The 24,847-nt window shown below is 41.9% G+C and overlaps 1 protein-coding gene across 1 annotated transcript in view; it reads left to right on the top strand.

The window, feature by feature from the left end:
* The window catches only part of LOC138674243 (gonadotropin-releasing hormone II receptor-like), a 67,352-nt gene that overhangs the window by 20,171 nt on the left and 22,334 nt on the right, over positions 1–24,847 (top strand). Inside the window, exon 2 of the mRNA XM_069762137.1 lies at positions 9,739–10,292. Coding sequence (XP_069618238.1) covers positions 9,739–10,292 — 554 coding nt within the window. The remainder of the gene's footprint in view (positions 1–9,738; positions 10,293–24,847) is intronic.

Raw genomic sequence — 24,847 nt, forward strand, 5'->3', positions numbered from 1 at the left:
CACGCAAAGGGGGCAAAAAGACCCACCGTGCCGAACTAACGGCACGGCGGTGCACCGTTTGCGTCTCAGAGCTTCCAGCAAAAACGAATAGACAAGCTGGACAGAAAAAGTAGCAACAAAAGCAAAGAAACACTTATCTAAGCAGAGCAGCAGGCCACAGGAAAGATCCAGAAGCTCAGGTCCAACACTGGAACATAGACAAGGAGCAAGGAAGACAGAATCAGGTGGAGTTAAATAACAAAGCAGCCAACGAGCTCACCAGAACACCTGAGGGAGGAAGCTCAGAAGCTGCAGTACCACTTGTGACCACAGGAGTGAATTCAGCCACAGAATTCACAACAGTACCCCCCCCTTGAGGAGGGGTCACCGAACCCTCACCAGAGCCCCCAGGCCGACCAGGATGAGCCACATGAAAGGCACGAACAAGATCTGGAGCATGGACATCAGAGGCAAAAACCCAGGAATTATCTTCCTGAGCATAACCCTTCCATTTAACCAGATACTGGAGTTTCCGTCTAGAAACACCAGAATCCAAAATTTTCTCCACAATATACTCCAATTCCCCCTCCACCAAAACCGGGGCAGGAGGTTCAACAGATGGAACCATAGGTGCCACGTATCTCCGCAACAACGACCTATGGAATACATTATGTATGGAAAAGGAGTCTGGGAGGGTCAGACGAAAAGACACAGGATTGAGAATCTCAGAAATCCTATACGGACCAATAAAACGAGGTTTAAATTTAGGAGAGGAAACCTTCATAGGAATATGACGAGAAGATAACCAAACCAGATCCCCAACACGAAGTCGGGGACCCACACGGCGTCTGCGATTAGCGAAAAGTTGAGCCTTCTCCTGGGACAAGGCCAAATTGTCCACTAACTGAGTCCAGATCTGCTGCAACCTGTCCACCACAGAATCCACACCAGGACAGTCCGAAGACTCAACCTGTCCTGAAGAGAAACGAGGATGGAACCCAGAATTGCAGAAAAATGGAGAGACCAAGGTAGCCGAGCTGGCCCGATTATTAAGGGCGAACTCAGCCAACGGCAAAAAGGACACCCAATCATCCTGGTCTGCAGAAACAAAACATCTCAGATATGTCTCCAAGGTCTGATTGGTTCGTTCGGTCTGGCCATTAGTCTGAGGATGGAAAGCCGAGGAAAAAGACAGGTCAATGCCCATCCTGCCACAAAAGGCTCGCCAAAACCTCAAAACAAACTGGGAACCTCTGTCAGAAACAATATTCTCAGGAATGCCATGCAAACGAACCACATGCTGGAAGAACAAAGGCACCAAATCAGAGGAGGAAGGCAATTTAACCAAGGGCACCAGATGGACCATTTTAGAAAAGCGATCACAGACCACCCAAATGACTGACATCTTTTGAGAAACGGGAAGGTCAGAAATGAAATCCATCGAAATATGTGTCCAAGGCCTCTTTGGGACCGGCAAGGGCAAAAGCAACCCACTGGCACGTGAACAGCAGGGCTTAGCCCTAGCACAAATCCCACAGGACTGCACAAAAGTACGTACATCCCGTGACAGAGATGGCCACCAGAAGGATCTAGCCACTAACTCTCTGGTACCAAATATTCCAGGATGACCAGCCAACACCGAACAATGAAGTTCAGAGATAACTTTAGTAGTCCACCTATCAGGGACGAACAGTTTCTCCGCCGGACAACGATCAGGTTTATTCGCCTGAAATTTTTGCAACACTCGCCGCAAATCAGGGGAGATGGCAGACACAATGACTCCTTCCTTGAGGATACTCGCTGGCTCAGATGAACCCGGAGAGTCGGGCACAAAACTCCTAGACAGAGCATCCGCCTTCACATTTTTAGAGCCCGGAAGGTACGAAATCACAAAATCGAAGCGGGCAAAAAATAACGACCAACGGGCCTGTCTAGGATTCAAGCGCTTGGCAGACTCGAGATAAGTAAGGTTCTTATGATCAGTCAATACCACCACGCGATGCTTAGCTCCTTCAAGCCAATGACGCCATTCCTCGAATGCCCACTTCATGGCCAGCAACTCTCGGTTGCCCACATCATAATTACGCTCAGCAGCCGAAAACTTCCTGGAAAAGAAAGCACATGGTTTCAACACTGAGCAACCAGAACCTCTCTGTGACAAAACCGCCCCTGCTCCAATCTCAGAAGCATCAACCTCGACCTGGAACGGAAGAGAAACATCTGGTTGACACAACACAGGGGCAGAACAAAAACGATGCTTCAACTCCTGAAAAGCTTCCACAGCAGCAGAAGACCAATTAACCAAATCAGCACCCTTCTTGGTCAAATCGGTCAATGGTTTGGCAATGCTAGAAAAATTACAGATAATAATAATAAAATAATCTTTATTTTTATATAGCGCTAACATATTCCGCAGCGCTTTACAGTTTGCACACACATTATCATCGCTGTCCCTGATGGGGCTCACAATCTAAATTTCCTATCAGTATGTCTTTGGAATGTGGGAGGAAACCGGAGTGCCCGGAGGAAACCCACGCAAACACGGAGAGAACATACAAACTCTTTGCAGATGTTGTCCTGGGTGGGATTAGAACCCAGGACTCCAGCGCTGCAAGGCTGCTGTGCTAACCACTGCGCCACCGTGCTGCCCTATGATGAAGCGACGATAAAAATTAGCAAAGCCCAGGAATTTTTGCAGACTTTTCAGAGATGTCGGCTGAGTCCAATCCTGGATGGCTTGGACCTTAACCGGATCCATCTCGATAGTAGAAGGGGAAAAGATGAACCCCAAAAATGAAACTTTCTGCACACCGAAGAGACACTTTGATCCCTTCACAAACAAAGAATTAGCACGCAGGACCTGGAAAACCATTCTGACCTGCTTCACATGAGAGTCCCAATCATCTGAGAAGATCAAAATGTCATCCAAGTAAACAATCAGGAATTTATCCAGATACTCACGGAAGATGTCATGCATAAAAGACTGAAACACAGATGGAGCATTGGCAAGTCCGAACGGCATCACTAGATACTCAAAATGACCCTCGGGCGTATTAAATGCAGTTTTCCATTCATCTCCTTGCCTGATTCTCACCAGATTATACGCACCACGAAGATCTATCTTAGTGAACCAACTAGCCCCCTTAATCCAAGCAAACAAGTCAGATAACAATGGCAAGGGATACTGAAATTTAACAGTGATCTTATTAAGAAGGCGGTAATCAATACATGGTCTCAGCGAACCATCCTTCTTGGCTACAAAAAAGAACCCTGCTCCCAGTGGTGATGACGATGGGCGAATATGTCCCTTCTCCAGGGATTCCTTCACATAACTGCGCATAGCGGAGTGTTCAGGCACAGATAAATTAAATAATCGACCTTTAGGGAATTTACTACCAGGAATCAAATTGATAGCACAATCACAATCCCTATGCGGAGGTAGGGCATCGGACTTGGGCTCTTCAAATACATCCTGATAATCAGACAAGAACTCTGGGACCTCAGAAGGAGTGGATGACGAAATAGACAAAAATGGAACATCACCATGTACCCCCTGACAACCCCAGCTGGATACCGACATAGAGTTCCAATCCAATACTGGATTATGGGTTTGCAGCCATGGCAACCCCAACACGACCACATCATGCAGATTATGTAGCACCAGAAAGCGAATAACTTCCTTATGTGCAGGAGCCATGCACATGGCAGCTGGGTCCAGTACTGAGGTTTATTCTTGGCCAAAGGTGTAGCATCAATTCCTCTCAACGGAATAGGACACCGCAAAGGCTCCAAGAAAAACCCACAACGTTTAGCATAATCCAAATCCATCAGATTCAGGGCAGCGCCTGAATCCACAAACGCCATGACAGAATACGATGACAAAGAGCATATCAAGGTAATGGACAGAAGGAATTTGGAATGTACAGTACCAATGACGGCAGACCTATCGAACCGCTTAGTGCGCTTAGGACAATCAGAAATAGCATGAGTGGAATCACCACAGTAGAAACACAGACCATTCAGACGTCTGTGTTCTTGCCGTTCAACTCTGGTCATAGTCCTATCGCACTGCATAGGCTCAGGTTTAATCTTAGACAATACCGCCAAATGGTGCACAGATTTACGCTCGCGCAAGCGTCGACCGATCTGAATGGCCAAAGACATAGACTCATTCAAACCAGCAGGCATAGGAAAACCCACCATGACATCCTTAAGAGCATCAGAGAGACCCTTTCTGAACAAAGCTGCCAGCGCAGATTCATTCCACAGAGTGAGTACAGACCACTTCCTAAATTTCTGACAATATACTTCTATATCATCCTGACCCTGGCACAAAGCCAGCAAATTTTTCTCAGCCTGATCCACTGAATTAGGCTCATCGTAAAGCAATCCGAGCGCCAGGAAAAACGCATTTACATTACTCAATGCAGGGTCTCCTGGCACAAGAGAAAATGCCCAGTCCTGAGGGTCGCCACGCAAAAAATAAATAATAATCAAAACCTGTTGAATAGGATTACCAGAAGAATGAGGTTTCAAGGCCAGAAATAGCTTACAATTATTTTTGAAATTAAGAAACTTAGTTCTATCACCAAAAAACAAATCAGGAATAGGAATTCTTGGTTCTAACATAGATTTCTGATCAATAGTATCTTGAATCCTTTGTACATTTGTAACGAGATTATCCATTGAAGAGCACAGACCCTGAATATCCATGTCCACACCTGTGTCCTGAAACACCCAAATGTCTAGGGGAAAAAAAAGACTGAACACAGCGCTGAGAAAAAAAAATGATGTCAGAACTTCTTTTTTCCCTCTATTGAGAATTATTAGGTTGGCTCCTTGTACTGTTATGTAGGCAATCCAGTGACACAGTGTGCCAGCAATCAGAGCACATACAGTGATTTGATAATAACCCAAAAACAATAGAACGAGCTCTGAGATGTGGAATCTCTGTAGACCGCAATACCTGAACCTATCCTAAACACAACTAAAGGCAGCTGTGGATTGCGCCTATCACTACCTATGCAACTCGGCACAGCCTGAGGAGCTGACTAGCCTGAAGATAGAAAAACAAGCCTGACTTGCCTCAGAGAAATACCCCAAAGGAAAAGGCAGCCCCCCACATATAATGACTGTTGGCAAGATGAAAAGACAAACGTAGGGATGAAATAGATTCAGCAAAGTGAGGCCCGATATTCTAGATAGAGCGAGGATAGCAAAGAGAACTTTGCAGTCTACAAAAAACCCTAAAGCAAAAAACCACGCAAAGGGGGCAAAAAGACCCACCGTGCTGAACTAACGGCACGGCGGTGCACCGTTTGCGTCTCAGAGCTTCCAGCAAAAACGAATAGACAAGCTGGACAGAAAAAGTAGCAACAAAAGCAAAGAAACACTTATCTAAGCAGAGCAGCAGGCCACAGGAAAGATCCAGAAGCTCAGGTCCAACACTGGAACATAGACAAGGAGCAAGGAAGACAGAATCAGGTGGAGTTAAATAACAAAGCAGCCAACGAGCTCACCAGAACACCTGAGGGAGGAAGCTCAGAAGCTGCAGTACCACTTGTGACCACAGGAGTGAATTCAGCCACAGAATTCACAACACCCCTCTGCTCACTGGGCCCCATATGCCAGTCAGGGCAGTAATGCCCTGATGGTGGCCCTGCCTATGGTACACACACAGAAAGGAGGTAAAGGCAAGAGTAGGAAGATGACAGTCCATTGAGTCCATACAAGGTACAAGGCCAGTTGACATGAGAGTCACAACCTGGCTTATCTGAACATCTCCATGGAGCCAGGTGACCAGCAGGTCCCAATCCTGGCTTTTTCCAAATGTATCCATGGTCCAGCGATGGTCAATTGGAGCAGATTTGTATTCTTCCAACCGGAGCTAAGAACTTCTAGGTTGTTTCCTGTAGAATGATAGATCCGTGTCCCTCGTGATGGTGTCATGATATTGGCTGCTGTCCTGTCCCTGGTCCTTTGGATGTATATGTCTTGGCAGAATCTCTGGCTGTCTCTCACTATCTCCATCTCAGTCTCTTTATACAGAGGCATGTGACCTATTTTTAGATTTACCCAGTGTCCTTCAGTCCAGCCTCACAGATAAGGGAAACAATGGTGATGAGATAAAATAGCATTACTTGATTATATAATCTATTTGCATAGTTTTTCCCTCTCTGCTTTTGAAGTCAACAAAGTGTATCCATAATACAATGCATAATTAGCATATCAGCAAACATTACTAGTCAAAGATAAGCGCACACTATTACAGGCTTACACAAGCAGAAGTATAGATAACAGCATATTCTTCTTGGTTTGCTAAAATAGTCATCTGGGTAATTAAGATATGATCTGGTTTCTTCATACTGTTTGAGCTTTTTTTTCATAAATCAATAGTATATGTAAAGATAAGAAACTGTCATGTATCTTATTAGACAAATCTGCTTTTTTTCCTCTTGAACTGATGATTCATTCTCAATATTCTCAATTTATGGGTAAAATCTGTGTATTGATTTTCCCATTTCTGAGACAGGAGATGACAGTTGGTGCTCATTAAGGTCTATGGAGAATCGCAACTGTAATTTTCAGAGAACTTGTAGCACAATGTTTGTGTCTTTCCCTTGCTCCTCTCTATCTTCTCTCCATAGAACTTTATGAGCACCAACTGTCATCTCCTATCTCAGTAACGTGAAAATCTGTCTTCTCTGAAATCAGATTTTACCCATGAATCGAGAGTGAAAGATCAATCAAGGGTGTGAAAGGAGCACATTTATCTCATATATTATAGTATATTACAAAGTTGCATATTTTCTTGTGTAGTATTGATTTATTATATAAAAATGAAGATGATGGTTACTCTGTAAGGCTTAAAGCACTCCTATACTAACAAAATAGTGTATGTATATTGGCCATGTTGATCCAATTCTATAGGAGTTTTGGCCTTTATTTATTTATTATGCTTGCTTAGGGTGGTTTCACACTTGCGTTTTTGTCTGCAGCGTTTTTTTTTCCTATATTTAACATTGAAAACGCATGCGTTTTTGTTTGTACGCGTTTGGTCGCGTTTTGAAACGCATGCTTTTTTTACTGCATGCATTCATTTTCAGAAATGCAACTTGTAGTATTTTTGAGAGGCGTTTTTTGGACCAAAAAAAACGCATGCGTTTTCATGCGTTTTTTTGGGGTCAAAAAATACATTGGAGTCAATGGGGACGCATGCTTTTTTTGTGCATGCGTTTTTTTTTGCGTTAAAAATGCATGCGTTTTTCTATTAAAAAAACAGAAAACACACTGATATGCCACCCCCCAACATAAAGGTGATAAAGGGATCCTAACCCTAACCCTAACCCTACCCCTAACCCTACCCCTAACCCTAACCCTACCCCTAACCCTAACCTTTCCCCTAACCCTAAACCCTAAGGGATCCTAACCCTAACCCTACCCCTAACCCTAACCCTACCCCTAACCCTAACCCTAAGGGATCCTAACCATAACCCTACCCCTAACCCTACCCCTAACCCTAACCCTAACCCTAAGGGATCCTAACCCTAACCCTACACCTAACCCTACCCCTAACCCTACCCCTAACCCTAACCCTAAGGGATCCTAACCCTAACCCTACCCCTAACCCTACCCTTAACCCTAACCCTAATCCCTTTAGGGTTAGGGTTAGGATTAGGGGTAGGGTTAGGGGTAGGGTTAGGGTTAGGATGCCTTAGGGTTAGAGGTAGGGTTAGGGTTAGGGGTAGGGTTAGGGTTAGGATCCCTTAGGGTTAGGGTTAGCGGTAGGGTTAGGGTTAGGATCCCTTTAGGGTTAGGGTTAGGGTTATGATCCCTACCCCTAACCCTACCCCTAACCCTCACTATTTCTGTTTATAGTGGGTTTTTTACTTTATTTTGATGATTGGCAGCTGTCACACATTTCTCAGCATGCGTTTAAAAAACGCAAACGCATGAAAAAACGCATGTAAACGCGTCAAAACGCCGCATTTTTTTCACCACATGCAAAAACGCATGCTTCAAAAAAACGCAGCGTTTGCACGCGTTTACATGCGTTTTTTCACCATGCGTTTTTTTGCGTTTTTTACCGCAAAAACGCATCCAAAAAAATGCAAATGTGAAACCAGCCTTACATAGCATCGTCATATTCCACATAGCTTTACAGAGATCATCATCTCTGTCCCAATTGGGGCTCACAATCAAAATATGTCTTTGTAGTGTGGAATGAAACCGGAGAACCCAGAGGAAACCCAAACAAACACAGGGAGAACATACAAACATCAGTGCAGCAAAGCAACAGTGCTAACCACTGAGCCATTGTGGTCGTGTGCATTTATTTTTGCATTGGGAGGTATGGCTGCCTCCTGGTCTGTGAACCCTTTTCCACCCATCTATTCCAGTCAGGTTTTAATCAGAGCTAAACTGGATCCTTTCACCTCTCCGGGTCATTTGAGGCTTGGTTAGGTACATCAGGTGAGTTATTAGAGTTTAGGGTCCATCTCATGAGGTTACCTTGTCATTAGTGGATGAATTAGACACTTTTTGTTCTGAGCACCTCAGGGTTTTTTGTTTTTTTTTATAGTTGTAGCAATAGTGTAATCAATGTATTCATTAATTGCAGAGTGGTGTTGGATTGTGTTTGTATTTGTATTTATGCTTTAGGCCACGTTCACATGTTATGTATTTGGTGAGTTTTTTTTATCTCAGCATTTGTAAGCCAAAACCAGGAGTGGGTGATAAATACAGAAGTGTTTATGTGTCTCTATTATACTTTTCCATTGGTTTTGTCTTTCAAATACTGAGGTAAAATACTGACCAAATACCGATCGTGTGAATGTGGAATTAAAGAGGACCTATGACCAGGTCAGAAGTGACCAGTTTTGGGCCTCATTTTATACCCGCTATTACCTTGATTACGCCATTTAGTTTTTTCCCTAAAATGCTCCTTACAATTTCAGAGATGTGAGCCTTTTAATTTAGGTGTAATTTTGATGGTCTTATCCAAGTGGTCGTGGCTCACAGCGCATGCCCTTAGGCGGCTTTAGATTATTATCCAATGAGCCATGCCCCCTTATAGGAACCATAAAATTTTGCACTGCATAAATAGGTTTCAGAAACAGTATGGCGTATCTAAAAAAAAAAACACCCCCCCCAAACTCCAAGGCTACGTGCACACGTTGTGGATTTTGCTGCGAATCCGCAGCGGATTTGACGCTGCGAATCTGCAGCTGTTTTCCATGCGTTGTACAGTACCATGTAAACATATGGAAAACAAAATCCACAGTGCACATGCTGCGGAAAAAAATGCGCGGAAACGCAGCAGTGTTTTTTCCGCAGCATGTCAATTCTTTGTGCTGATTCCGCAGAGGTTTACACCTGCTCCTCAATAGGAATCCGCCAGAGTAAAACCGCAGGTGGAATCAGCAAAAAAACGCAGCAAATCCGCGGGTAATCCGCAGTGCGGTTTACCTGCGGAGTTTGCAAAAACAGTGCAGAAAAATCTGCACACCAATCCGCAACGTGTGCACATAGCCCAAGAATACCGAGAGGAGCAGTGGGAATAAAATAGGAGCATAGACTGGACACTTGTGACCTGGGGGCAGGTCTTCTTTAAACCCTCTATTGGAAACCATCATTCTGCTTTGACACAGCTTGTCATTGCCATTATCAGAGTTTATCTATGCAAATATGAATGGTTTTCTTGATCATGCTTTATTTTAATAATACATATTTGTGTCTTATACATTGTTTTTCTCCTAGAAATGGAAATTGTGAACATCACAAAGGAACTCATCAGCAAACGCTGTATGAGCGGACAGTGGTTCAGCAACTCCTGTGAAATGAATATGAACACATCTTCCCTCAATATAACACATAATCAAATCCAGCTGCCAACCTTCTCTCCAGCCGCCAAGGCCCGGGTTATCATCACCTTTGTTATTTTCACACTTTCTGCATCCTGCAACTTGGCTACTCTCTGGGCCGCTGCAAAAACAAGTAGGAAGAAAAGGTCACATGTCCGAATCTTAATCCTTAACCTAACCACAGCTGACCTCCTAGTTACATTTATTGTCATGCCGCTGGACGCCATTTGGAATATCACTGTGCAGTGGCAGGCGGGGGACATAGCCTGCAGAATACTCATGTTTCTCAAGCTTCTGTCTATGTATTCTTGTGCTTTTGTGACTGTGGTGATCAGCGTAGACCGGCAGTCTGCAATCCTCAACCCACTAGCCATAAATGATGCCAAGAAGAAGAATAAGATAATGTTATCCACTGCCTGGCTAATGAGCATCATACTATCAATGCCACAGGTATATATATATTTTTTGTAATCTATGTAATATAGGGTATGCTTATTATAGGACCTGCATAAATGGTGGCAATGGGTGCTCTACATAAACAGCAGTGCATAGTTTGTGTTTTAAATGAGCCATCAACTTAAAGAGCATCCATTAGTTCTCCAGACATATCTGTTTTATTAAGCACTTACAATCCACATGCAAAAATTTATTGTGGTGCATCATTTTTTAACACTCTACATTCTGCTGATCCTCAGTATTTTCCATTGAAAATTTTAGAACAAATAGATAAACTGGATTTCCAATTACCTTTGTCTATGATTCATGTCCCTATATACGCTGACAGTGCCTAGTCAGTACTGTCAGTGTTATATTGTGAAGGAACAAACTACAAAGGCAAGAGTAACAACTGGATATCATTTCAGGAATACCTTTCCTGGTGGGATGACGTGAGAGCTTTCATTTTCTTTTAAGTACAGCCCTATTCTTTTTTTTAAACAGATTTGCCCAAAAAAGTTGCCCAAAGTGGTTTTGGCTGCTTAGATCACCACCACCCTTCTTTGTGGTAGAGAAGCCATAGGACCCGATTAATTTAAGACCATTGTTTTGCACTCAAGTCTTTATGGATGCACTGTTGGAATACTAATTCATTAAGAGGCAGAAATGTTACTCCAGTCAGGGACTGGGGTCATTTTCCACAAAAGTGACGTAAATTTTTCAAAATATTTCTTCACAAGCTTGAATTGTGCAAAAATTTAGAGAGAAAGCTGGCAAAACACCTTGATGAATCAGACCCATAATGTTTGCATTGAGCTTGCCTACAGTGCAGGAAAGACAACTGAATGCCAATAATTCAATGAGTGTCCTTACAGTCATGTGTAGGTATTCAAGAAATTTCACGGGAACTAGGTAGGAGTCTGATATTAGAGTAAGTGATAATCTGGAGTGTTGTATACAAATTGTGCTTCAGAAGTGCTAATATGTTTGCACCTGTATCTTGTCTGAAAATGCACCATTTTTGGTACATTTTGGGGCACAATACTGTATCAAGTTTTAGAGGTATGTTTTAAATACTTGCCTCCGATCATATGATAAGGGACTGTGGCTTAAAAGTAAAGGATGTCAACTTGGAGTGAAAGGGTGTGTGGTTTAAAATGTGGCAATGGGAGCAAAATTGAGTCAAAATGTTTGGGCAATTGTGGTTAGATAAATGATTAAGAGTGAATAGAGAGGAGCTGGAGACTGAATGGAATTAAGCAGCTTGTAATGTATTGTTATGCATACAAGCTGCAGAAGAAAAAAAATAGTAAACAAACATAACCAATGACTTAAATGTTTTACTTCACATAAGCCGAATTTGCAATCTTTATTATGTAGGTATCAGTTTTTCTTGCTGTTGCTTCCTTAGAAAAACAAAATTACAGATTGGATTTAACACTATCTTCATATTACCAAGAGGGAAGGAAGGAATAACTGAAACTGGGCAGTTGAAAAAATGCTAATGGAAACTTGCACAATAACAGTTTGGTGCCTAGAGTTCAGTTATAGAAATGTACAATGCTGTGATGAATTTTCCCTGTTATTGCATACTTGTACATTTACCACACTGAATGGTTTCTCTGTGAATCAAACCTGAGTAATCCTAAAACCTAAGAAGTATATCCAATGGCGATTTTGTACATCTTCCAAACTGATTTTGAGTTCAAAATTCCCTACATAATATTGAATAAATTCCCCTTGTGCCACCAAAACTGGTTGAGGAGTAGTGATCACAAAACTTTTCAGGGTATGCTGTTGTAACTGGCATCATTCTGTTAGCAGCAGATTCCTATAAGTTGTAAAGTGAACCCTCATTGGATGAGACTTGTTTTCCAGCACTTCTAGTAGATTCTCGATCAACTATTTATATGGGAAATTTGGAGGCCAAATCAACGCCTTTAACTATTTTTCATGTTCCACAACAATTACTGATCCTGACTGAAAAGACCACTACTATTAGGATACACTCAAGAAACCATAAATAGGTATATAACTTTGGCTAGTATATAGTTACATAGTTATTAAGGTTGAAGGAAGACTTTAAGTCCATCTAGTTCAACCCATAGCCTAACCTAACTTGCCCTAACATGTTGATCCAGAGGAAGGCAAAAAAAAACCATGTGGCAAAGAGTAAGCTCCACCTTGGGGAAAAAAATTCCTTCCCAACTCCACATACGGCAATCAGACTAGTTCCCTGGATCAACGCCCTATCAAGGAATCTAGTGTATATACCCTGTAACATTATACTTTTCCAGAAATGTATCCAGTCCCCTCTTAAATTTAAGTAATGAATCACTCATTACATCATACGGCAGAGAGTTCCATAGTCTCACTGCTCATACAGTAAAGAATCCGCGTCTGTTATTATGCTTAAACCTTTTTTCCTCCAAACGTAGAGGATGCCCCCTTGTCCCTGTTTCAGGTCTATGATTAAAAAGATCATCAGAAAGGTCTTTGTACTGTCCCCTCATATATTTATACATTAACATAAGATCACCCCTTAGTCTTCAATTTTCCAAACTAAATAGCCCCAAGTGTAATAACCTATCTTGGTATTGCAGATCCCCCAGTCCTCTAATAACCTTGGTCGCTCTTCTCTGCACCCGCTCCAGTTCAGCTATGTCTTTCTTATACACCGGAGACCAGAACTGTGCACAGTATTCTATGTGTGGTCGAACTAGTGACTTGTATAGAGGTAAAATTATGTTCTCCTCATGAGCATCTATGCCTCTTTTAATGCATCCCATTATTTTATTTGCCTTTGTAGCAGCTGCCTGACACTGGTCACTAAATATGAGTTTGTCATCCACCCATACACCCAGGTCTTTTTCATTGATGGTTTTGCCCAGAGTTTTAGAATTAAGCACATAATTATACATCTTATTACTTCTACCCAAGTGCATGACCTTACATTTATCCCCATTAAAGCTCATTTGCCATTTATCAGCCCACGCTTCTAGTTTACATAAATCATCCTGTAATATAAAATTGTCCTCCTCTGTATTGATTACCCTGCAGAGTTTAGTGTCATCTGCAAATATTGAAATTCTACTCTGAATGCCCCCTACAAGGTCATTAATAAATATGTTAAAAAGAAGAGGGCCCAATACTGACCCCTGTGGTACCCCACTGCTAACCGCTACCCAGTCCGAGTGTGCTCCATTAATAACCACCCTTTGTTTCCTATCCCAGAGCCAGCTCTCAACCCACTTACACATATTTTCCCCTATCCCCATTATTCTCATTTTATGTATCAACCTTTTGTGTGGCACCGTATCAAAAGCTTTAGAAAAGTCCATATACACTACATCTACTGGGTTCCTTTGGTCCAGTCCAGAACTTACCTCTTCATAGAAACTGATCAAATTAGTCTGACATGAACGGTCCCTAGTAAACCCGTGCTGATACTGGGTCATGAGGTTATTCCTCTTCAGATACTCCAGTATATCACCCCTTAGAATGCCCTCCAGGATTTTACCCACAGTAGAGGTTAAGCTTACTGGCCTATAGTTTCCGAGTTCAGATTTTGTTCCCTTTTTGAATATTGGCACCACATTTGCTATACGCCAGTCCTGTGGTACAGACCCTGTTATTATGGAGTATTTAAAGATTAAAAATAATGGTCTATCAATGACTGTACTTAATTCCTGCAGTACTCGGGGGTGTATCCCATCCGGGTCCGGAGATTTGTCAATTTTAGTGATTTTTAGACGCCGCCGCACTTCCTGCTGGGTTAAGCAGGTGACATTTAATGGGGAATTTTTATCACTAGTCATTTTGTCTGCCATGGGATTTTCTTGTGTAAATACTGATGAAAAAAAGTCATTTAGCATATTGGCTTTTTCCTCATCCTCATCCACCATTTCACCCAGACTATTTTTAAGGGGGCCAACACTATCATTTTTTAGTTTCTTACTATTTATGCAGTTAAAGAATATTTTGGGATTATTTTTACTCTCTCTGGCAATGAGTCTCTCTGTCTCAGTCTTTGCTGCCTTGATTTGCTTTTTACAGAATTTATTTAATTTTTTGTATTTATTTAATGCCTCCTCACTACCTACTTCCTTTAATTCTCTAAATGCTTTCTTTTTGTCACTTATTGCGCCCCTTACAGCTCTATTTAGCCATATTGGTTTCCTCCTATTTCTAGTATGTTTATTCCCATACGGTATATACTGTGCACAGGTCCTATCCAGGATGCTAATAAATGTCTCCCATTTTCTTTGTGTATTTTTGTGTCTCAGGATATCGTCCCATTTAACCCCTTCATGACCGGGGGATTTTTCATTTTTCCGTTTTCGTTTTTCGCTCCCCTCCTTCCCAGAGCCATAACTTTTTTATTTTTCTGTCAATTTGGCCATGTGAGGGCTTATTTTTTGCGGGACGAGTTGTACTTTTGAACGACATCATTGGTTTTAGCATGTCGTGTACTAGAAAACGGGAAAAAAATTCCAAGTGCGGTGATATTGCAAAAAAAGTGCAATCCCACACTTGTTTTTTGTTTGGCTTTTTTGCTAGGTTCACTAAATGCTAAAACTGACCTGCCATTATGATTCTCCAGGTCATTACGAGTTCATAGACACCAAACATGACTAGGTTATTTTTATCTAAGTGGTGAAAAAAAATTCCAAACTTTGCTAAAAAAAAAAATTGCGCCATTTTCCGATACTCGTAGCGTCTCCATTTTTCATCATCTGGGGTCGGTTGAGGGCTTATTTTTTGCGTGCTGAGATGACGTTTTTAATGATAGCATTTCGGTGCAGATTCGTTCTTTTGATCGCCCGTTATTGCATTTTAATGCAATGTCGCGGCGACCAAAAAAACGTAATTCTGGCGTTTTGAATTTTTTTCCCGCTACGCTGTTTAGCGATCAGGTTAATACTTTTTTTTAATTGATAGGTCGGGCGATTCTGAGCGCGGCGATACCAAATATGCGTAGATTTGATATTTTTTTTATTGATTTATTTTGATTGGGGCGAAAGGGGGGTGATTTAAACTTTTATGTTTTTTTTATTTTTTTCACATTTTTTTAAACTTTTTTTTTTAACTTTTGCCATGCTTCAATAGCCTCCATGAGAGGCTAGAAGCAGGCATAGCACGATCGGCTCTGCTACATAGCAGCGATCTGCTGATCGCTGCTATGTAGCAGAATTGCACGTGTGCTGTGAGCGCCGTCCACAGGGTGGCGCTCACAGCGACGGGCAATCAGTAACCATAGAGGTCTCACGGACCTCTATGGTTACCATTCACAAGCATCGCCGACCCCCGATCATGTGACGGGGGTCGGCGATGACGTCATTTCCGGCCGCCCGGCCGGAAGCGGTAGTTAAATGCCGCTGTCTGCATTTGACAGCGGCATTTAACTAGTTAATAGGTGCGGGCAGATCGCGATTCTGCCCGCGCCTATTACGGGCACATGTCAGCTGTTCAAAACAGCTGACATGTCCCGGCTTTGGTGCGGGCTCACCGCGGAGCCCTGCATCAAAGCAGGGGAGCCGGCATCGGACGGTATAGTACGTCCGATGCCGGTAAGGGGTTAATTGCACCAAGATCCTCTCTCATCCATTGGAAATTTGCCCTCCTGAAGTTTAGTGTCCTTGTAACCCCTCTATTACACATCTTTTTAAAGGATACATGAAAACTTATTATTTTGTGATCGCTATTTCCCAAGTAACCCCCAACCCTTATATTTGCTATGCGGTCTGGCCTGTTGGTTAATATTAGGTCTAGCAGTGCCCCCCTTCTTGTTGGGCCCTGAACCAGCTGTGAAAGGTAATTGTCTCTCACAGTTGTCAAAAACCGATTACCTTTGCTGGAACTGCAGGTTTCTGTTCCCCAATCTATTTCAGGGTAGTTGAAGTCCCCCATAATAATGACTTCCCCTTGAGTCGCAGCTTCATCTATTTGCTTTACGAGGATATTCTCCATTGCTTCCATTATTTTTGGAGATTTATAACAAACCCCTATCAGTAATTTATTATTTTTTCCCCCTCCCCTTATCTCCACCCACAGGGATTCTACATTTTCATTAAATTCACCTATATTATCACGCAGGATGGGTTTTAAGGACGATTTTACATATAGACACACCCCTCCCCCTCGCTTATCTGTACGGTCATTTCTGAACAGACTATAGCCCTGCAAGTTAACAGCCCAGTCATGGCTCTCATCCAGCCACGTTTCAGATATCCCCACCATGTCATAATTATGCTCCAACAACATTAGTTCTAATTCGTCCATTTTGTTGGCGAGGCTTCTGGCATTAGTATACATGCACTTGATGTTCCTCTCTGTACCTCTACTCTTTCTTAAATTATTAACTGTTCTAACCCCACCCCCCATGCCACCGCCACCCCCATCTTCCTTATTTGTGCCCAGGTCTCTGTCTGCACTATCTTCCCCTCCTATAAATTGAATACCCTCCCCCCCAATCCCTAGTTTAAACAATCCTCCAACCTTCTAGCCATTTTCTCCCCCAGCACAGCTGCACCTTCCCCATTGAGGTGCAGTCCATCCCTAGCGTAGAGCCTGTAGCCAACTGAGAAGTCGGCCCAGTTCTGCAGGAACCCAAACCCCTCCTTCCTACACCAATTCTTGAGCCACTTATTAACCTCCCTAATCTCCCGTTGCCTCTCTGGCGTGGCACGTTGTACAGGCAGTATTTCGGAGAATACCACGTTGGAGGTCCTTGCTTTCAGCTTGCAGCCTAATTCCCTGAAATCATCTTTAAGGACCTTCCACCTACCTCTAACTTTGTCATTTGTGCCTATGTGCACCATGACCGCTGGGTCCTCACCAGCCCCTCCCACCCGATCAGCGATGTGTCGGACTCGAGCGCCAGGGAGGCAGCACACCGTTCGACGATCCCTGTCTTTGTGACAGATTGCCCTATCTGTTCCCCTAATAATTGCCTGCAGTGCTCTGAGACAGATCGGTGATCTGACAGAGTGCTGTGTAAACTGTCAGATCACCGATCTGTGATGTCCCCCCCTGGGACAAAGTAAAAAATTTAAAAAAAAAAATTCCAAATGTGTAAAAAAAAATAAAATAAAAAATTCCTAAATAATGAAAAAAATATATAAATTATTCCCATAAATACATTTCTTTATCTAAATAAAAAAACAATAAAAGTACACATATTTAGTATCGCCGCGTCCGTAACGGCCCGACCTATAAAAATGGCCCTCTAGTTAACCCCTTCAGTAAACACCATAAGAAAAAAAAGCGAGTCAAAAAACAACGCTTTATTATCATACTGCCGAACAAAAAGTGGAATAACACACGATCAAAAAGACAGATATAAATAACCATGGTACCGCTGAAAACGTCATCATGTCCCGCAAAAAATGAGCTGCCATACAGCATCATCAGCAAAAAAATAAAAAAGTTATAGTCCTGACTCTGAGAATAAAGTGATGCAAAAATAATTATTTTTTCTATAAAATAGTTTTTATCGTATAAAAGCGCCAAAACATAAAAAAAATATAAATGAGGTGTCGCTGTAATCGTACTGACCCAAAGAATAAAACTGCTTTATCAATTTTACCAAACGCGGAACGGTATAAACGCCTCCCCCAAAAGAAATTCATGAATAGCTGGTTTTTGGTCATTCTGCCTCACAAAAATCGGAATAAAAAGCGATCAAAAAATGTCACATGCCCGAAAATGTTACCAATAAAAACGTCAACTCGTCTCGCAAAAAACAAGACCTCACATGACTCTGTGGACCAAAATATGGAAAAATTATAGCTCTCAAAATGTGGTAACACAAAAAATATTTTTTGCAATAAAAGCGTCTTTCAGTGTGTGACGGCTGGCAATCATAAAAATCCGCTAAAAAACCCACTATAAAAGTAAATCAAACCCCCCTTCATCACCCCCTTAGTTAGGAAAAAATTAAAAAAAATTATTTATTTCCATTTTCCCATTAGGGCTAGGGTTAGGGTTTGGGCTAGGGTTAGGGTTTGGGCTAGGGTTAGGGCTAGGGCTAGGGTTAGGGTTAGGGCTAGGGCTAGGGTTAGGGTTAGGGTTAGGGCTAGTGTTAGGGCTACAGTTAGGTTTGGGGCTAAAGTTAGGGTTAGGGTTGGGGCTAAAGTTACGGTTAGGGTTTAGATTACATTTACAGTTGGGAATAGGGTTGGGATTAGGGTTAGGGGTGTGTCAGTGTTAGAGGTGTGGTTAGGGTTACTGTTGGGATTAGGGTTAGGGGTGTGTTTGGTTTAGGGTTTCAGTTATAATTAGGGGGTTTCCACTGTTTAGGCACATCAGGGGCTCTTCAAACGCGACATGGCGTCTGATCTCAATTCCAGCTGATTCTGTGTTGAAAAAGTAAAACAGTGCTCCTTCCCTTCCGAGCTCTCCCATGCGCCCAAACGGTGGTTTCCCCCCCACATATGGGGTATCAGCGCACTCAGGACAAATTGGACAACAACTTTTGGGGTCCAATTTCTCTTCTTACCCTCGGGAAAATACAAAACTGGGGGCTAAAAAATATTTTTTGGGGGAAAGTTTTTTATTTTTTTATTTTCACGGCTCTGCGTTACCAACTGTAGTGAAACACTTGGGGGTTCAAAGCTCTCACAACACATCTAGATGCGTTCCTTAGGGGGTCTAGTTTCCAAAATGGTGTCACTTGTGGGGGGTTTCTACTGTTTAGGTACATTAGGGGCTCTGCAAACGCAATGTGACACCTGCCGACCATTCCATCTAAGTCTGCATTCCAAATGGCGCTCCTTCCCTTCCAAGCCATCCCATGCACCCAAACAGTGGTTCCCCCCACATATGGTGTATCATCGCACTCAGGACAAATTGGACAACAAATTTTGGGGTCCAATTTCTCCTGTTACCCTCGGGAAAATACAAAACTGGGGGCTAAAAAAATAATTTTTGTGGGAAAAAATTTTTGTTTTATTTTTACGGCTCTGCATTATAAACTTCTGTGAAGCCCTTGGTGGGTCAAAGCGCTCAAAACACATCTAGATAAGTTCCTTAGGGGGTCTACTTTCCAAAGTGGTGTCACTTGTGGGGGATTTCAATGTTTAGGCACATCAGTGGCTCTCCAAACGCGACATGGCGTCCCATCTCAATTCCTGTCAATTTTGCATTGAAAAGTCAAACGGCGCTACTTCCCTTCCGAGCTCTCCCATGCGCCCAAACAGTGGTTTACCCCCACATATGGGGTATCAGCATACTCAGGACAAATTGTACAACAACTCTTGGGGTCAAATTTCGTCTCTCACCCTTGGGAAAATAAAAAATTGGGGGCGAAAAGATAATTTTTTGTGAAAAAATATGATTTTCTATTTTTACGGTTCTGCATTATAAACTTCTGTGAAGCACTTGGTGGGTCAAAGTGCTCACCACACCTCTAGATAAGTTCCTTAGGGGGTCTACTTTCCAAAATGGTGTCACTTGTGGGGGGTTTCAATGTTTAGGCACATCAGGGGCTCTCCAAACGCAACATGGTGTCCCATCTCAATTCCAGTCAATTTTGCATTGAAAAGTCAAATGGCGCTCCTTCGCTTCCGAGCTCTGTCATGCACCCAAACAGTGGTTTACCCCCACATATGGGGTATCGGTGTACTCAGGACAAATTGTAAAACAACTTTTGGGGTCTATTTTCTCCTGTTACCCTTGGTAAAATAAAACAAATTGGAGCTGAAGTAAATTTTTTGTGAAAAAAAGTTAAATGTTCTTGAATATGGTTTTGAGCACCTTGAGGGGTGCAGTTTTTAGAATGGTGTCACACTTGGGTATTTTCTATTATATAGACCCCTCAAATGAGATGTGGTCCCTAAAAAAAATGGTGTTGTAAAAATGAGAAATTGCTGGTCAACTTTTAACCCTTATAACTCCCTAACAAAAAAAATTTTGGTTCCAAAATTGTGCTGATGTAAAGTAGACATGTGGAAAATGTTACTTATTAAGTATTTTGTGTGACATATCTCTGTGATTTAATTGCATAAAAATTCAAAGTTGGAAAATTGGGAAATTTTCATAATTTTCGCCAAATTTCCGTTTTTTTCACAAATAAACGCAGGTACTATCAAAGAATTTTTACCACTATCATGAAGTACAATATGTCACGAGAAAACAATGTCAGAATCACTGGGATCCGTTGAAGCGTTCCAGAGTTATAACCTCATAAAGGGACAGTGGTCAGAAGTGTAAAAATTGGCCCGGTCATTAACGTGCAAACCACCCTTGGGGGTAAAGGGGTTAAATGTGAGGCCTCTTCTAAAAAGTCCACTGGATTAGTGCAGTTGCAGTATAATCTGGTGAATTGGCCTTTGGGAATGTTGGATAACCATATTGGAAGACGTCAACTAGTTTTAGCAATATAGCTATTTGAATCCACCGGTTTACAGTAGCATAGAAAAAATTAATTTAAGTTTATTTAATAAAAAAGGACAAAATAGATTATTCGCATCCTTTCCAGATGAAGATGATATTGTCTATAAATAGTAGCTATTTGAATCCGTATGGTAATTTACATTTGCGTTTGGTGAAGATGACATGATTCTGTATAAAAATATTCAGATAAAGAAAATTAATAGTAGACCAGCTATAAAGTGGGGCTAAATTTGAGAAAAAATTCATTTGAATTTATCTCAGCAAAAAAGGACAAAAGAGATTCTTCACAGCCATTCAAAATGAAGACGATATCGTCTATCAGCACTGAAGAACCGCTACCAGGCTCTCACGCAAGACAAGTATGAAGATGTACATCAAAAAAGTGCTTTGCCTAGAAATAACACCCCAGTAAAAAATCAGAAGCCTCTTGAAGGGAGAAAAAGAAGGGCTGTGATTAAGAAGAAAATGAGAGTGGTGGTCGTGGGGGATTCCCTACTGAGAGAAACAAAAGCCACTATCTGCCGACTGGATATTACCTCACAAGAAGCATGTTGTCTTCCAGGTGCCTAAATCAAACATATGTCCAATAGGGTATTAAGACTCTTCAGTGCTACAGATGATTAGCCATGTCTACTAATACACATAGGAACAAATGACAGCAAAAAAATGACCTGGAGACTTTATGCAGAGATTTTGAAGACCTAGGCCGGAAAGTCAAGGGACAGGGAGTGCAGGTCAACTTCGCATTCATCCTCCCAGTGGATGGACATGGACCAAGGAGATTGATCAGGATTCTACAGGTGAACAAATGGCTACATCAATGGTACCATGAGCAGCATTTTGAGTTTCTTGACCATGGAGTGAATTACTTGTATGATAGACTTCTTGCTAGAGATTACTTGCATCTTACAAAAACAGGAAAAAACATATTTGGTAGACATCTTGCTTCACACATCAGGAGAGCTTAAACTAGAGTAATATGGGATGGGAAATATATACTTCCAGGAAAAAATATGCAGCTAATTAATTTTTTTGAGAACCCTGCTATTAGAAGTGGAAATAAAGAACAAAAACATCAAATACTGACTAAAAATAGAGGAGCAAGAGAAACCAACTAAAATGTGTCTACACAAATGCACAGAGAATGGGAAACAAACAAGAAAAATTGGAACTGCTAACACAAGAAGAGAGATATGATGTCATAGGCATCAGTGAGATTGGTGGCATGATAAACATGATTGGAATACAAACCTTGAAGGCTACAACTTATTTATTAGAAACAGGATTACCAAGAGGTGATGAGGTGTTGTTTTGTATCTTAAGGTACCGTCACACATAACGTTAACGATATTGTTGCTTTTTGTGACGTAGCAACGATATCGTTAACGAAATCGTTATGCGTGACAGCGACCAACGATCAGGCCCCTGCTGGGAGATCGTTGGTCGCTGGGGAATGATCAGGACTTTATTTCGTCGCTGGATCACCCGCTGACATCGCTGAATCGGCGTGTGTGACGCCAATTCAGCGATGTCTTCACTGGTAACCAGGGCCGCGCTTAGTAACCCAATGTTTACCCTGGTTACCATTGTAAAAGTTAAAAAAAAAAACACTACATACTTACATTCCTGTCACGTCCTTCAGCATCAGCTTCCCTGCGTCCCCCAGTGTCACCGCTCTGCTTTCCGGCCAGCGCTTACACAGTGCAGGGAAGCTGATGCTGGGGGACGCGACAGGAATGGAAGTATGTAGTTTTTTTTTTTACTTTTACAATGCGCTTAGTAACCCGATGTTTACCCTGGTTACCCGGGGACTTCGGCATCGTTGGTCGCTGGAGAGCTGTCTGTGTGACAGCTCTCCAGCGACCACACAACGACTTACCAACGATCACGGCCAGGTCGTATCGCTGGTCGTGATCGTTGGTAAATCGTTAAGTGTAACGCTACCTTTAGAAAAACGTATAGCTCCAAAGAGATCCAGATTCAGAGACTGGTAGCTCTGTAGAAACAGTTTGGGTATGAATAGAAGAAGAGAAGAACGGAAAGGACACTATTGTAGGTGTTTACTATAGGCCACCTGGATAGACTGATGATATGGATGAACTTTTTTTTACATCAGATGTCTCTGTTCTCAAAAAAGGATGACATAGTGATCATGGGAGATTTTAACTGTGAAAGAAGGAATATAAACCAGCTTATCCGTGATGCATAAGCCAAGTTTCGGGAGCACGGACCCGCTGTGTCCAGGCATATAGAATTCAAGAGAAGGAAATGTCCAGCTTCATCGAATCCGTGAAGAAAAGTTTTCTCTATTCACAAACTTAAACATGGAGGATACAAACTTCAGCACAAACCATATGGGTAAGAATCTCAACGTGTTTCTGGAGACTAAGCTCCCTTAATCATGTCATGGACATTTTCTTCCCTTAGATTTTAACTATCCAGATATTTGTTGGGAATCTCTCTCAGGCAAAAGTAATGGGTCCAGAAAATTCTTATATTCTCTTGCTGACAACTTTTTCTTTCAAGAGGTAGAAGAGAGAATAAAAGGATCTGCAATTTTGGACCTAATTCTTACCAACAGGGAGGAAATGTTTGAGTAAGTAAAAATGGCTGGAAATTTAGGAGGCAGCAATCATGCTATTTTGAATTACAAGTGGAGGAAGACCAACGAGGACTCAGACTTTAAGTTTGAACTTCAGAAAGACAGAATTTAGTGGACTCAGAAAGAGGGTAAGAAAATCTAATGGCTGGATGTTCGAAAGAACAGATATGTCCAAGAAGGACAGGAGATTTTGCTAAATTAAATTCTCACTGCACAATCATTTCAATCCCAAAAAGAAGGAGGAATTGGAAGCATTTAAAGAGACCAGGATGGATGAACACAGAACTTAAACACTTGCTAAAAAGGAGAAAAAATATAATCAAATGAATAGGGGGGGGGGGCATATCAAAAGAATATAATGTTGTCGGCAGGGAATGAAGGGCAAGCATAGGAAGAGCTAAAGCCATTAATGAAATGAGACTTGCAAGGGAGACCAAAATCAGTAAAAAAGGATCTTGTGAGTACATCAAAGATGCTATAGGATTTTTACAGGTTGAAAAGGATGAAGTGGTCAAAAATTATGTTGAGAAGCCGCAACTTTGAAATTCCTATTTTGCATCTGTGTTCTGTAATTAAGCAATTGTAACATCAACTGATCTTCGCAGTGTCATCAAAAGAATAACAGAATTCTTACTATCTCTAAACAGAGAGATGGTGAGGGAACACATAGCTAATTTAAATGAATTGAAATCTCCTGGTCCAGATGAATTATATCCTATGGTACTGAAAGAGTTAGCAGAGAAAACTGTAGAACCACTAGCCAGAATCTTTGAAAAATTCTAGAAAACAGAAGTCCCAGAAGATTGGAAAAGTGAAAATGTTGCACCTATCTTCAAAAAAGGAAAGAAGATGGAGCCAGGAAATACAGGCCAGTGAGCCTTACTTCTGTCCAGCAAAATTCTGTCTACAATTAATTTTCTGGATTTGAACATTTTTATACAGAATCATGCCATTTTCACCAAATGCTACCATAAATCGGTGGATTCAAATAGCTATATTGCTAAAATTAGTTGCAATCTGGTTGGCCTATATTCCCAAAAGGCAATTTACAGATTACACCGCATCTGCACTAATCCAGGGGACTTTTTAAAAGAGGTCTCACATTTAAAAGCCCAATTTGTTAATAAGGAGTATGATGAGATTTCAATCTCCATCACTGTGTCAAGCCACTCTTGACCAATAGACAACGCCAGAAGCGTGTTACCTGGAGTAAGGAGAAAAAGAACTGGACTGTTGCTCAGTGGTCCAAGGTGTTGTTTTCAGATGAAAGTAAATTTTGCATTTCATTTGGAAATCAAGGCCCCAGACTCAAGAGGAAGAGTGGAGAGACAGACAATCCAAGCTGCTTGAGGTCTAGTGTGAAGTTTCCACAATCAGTGATGGAACCATGTCATCTGCTGGTGTAGGTCCACTGTGTTTTATCAAGACCAAAGTCAGCGCAGCTGTCTACCAGGAAATTTTAGAGCAGTTCATGCTTCCCTCTGCTGACAAGCTTTTTGGAGATGGAAATTTCATTCTCCAGCAGGACTTGGCACCTGTCCATACTGCCAAAAGTGCAAATACCTGGTTTAAA

This window comes from Ranitomeya imitator, chromosome 4 (assembly GCF_032444005.1).
Source record: "Ranitomeya imitator isolate aRanImi1 chromosome 4, aRanImi1.pri, whole genome shotgun sequence".
Taxonomy (NCBI): Eukaryota; Metazoa; Chordata; class Amphibia; order Anura; family Dendrobatidae; genus Ranitomeya; species Ranitomeya imitator.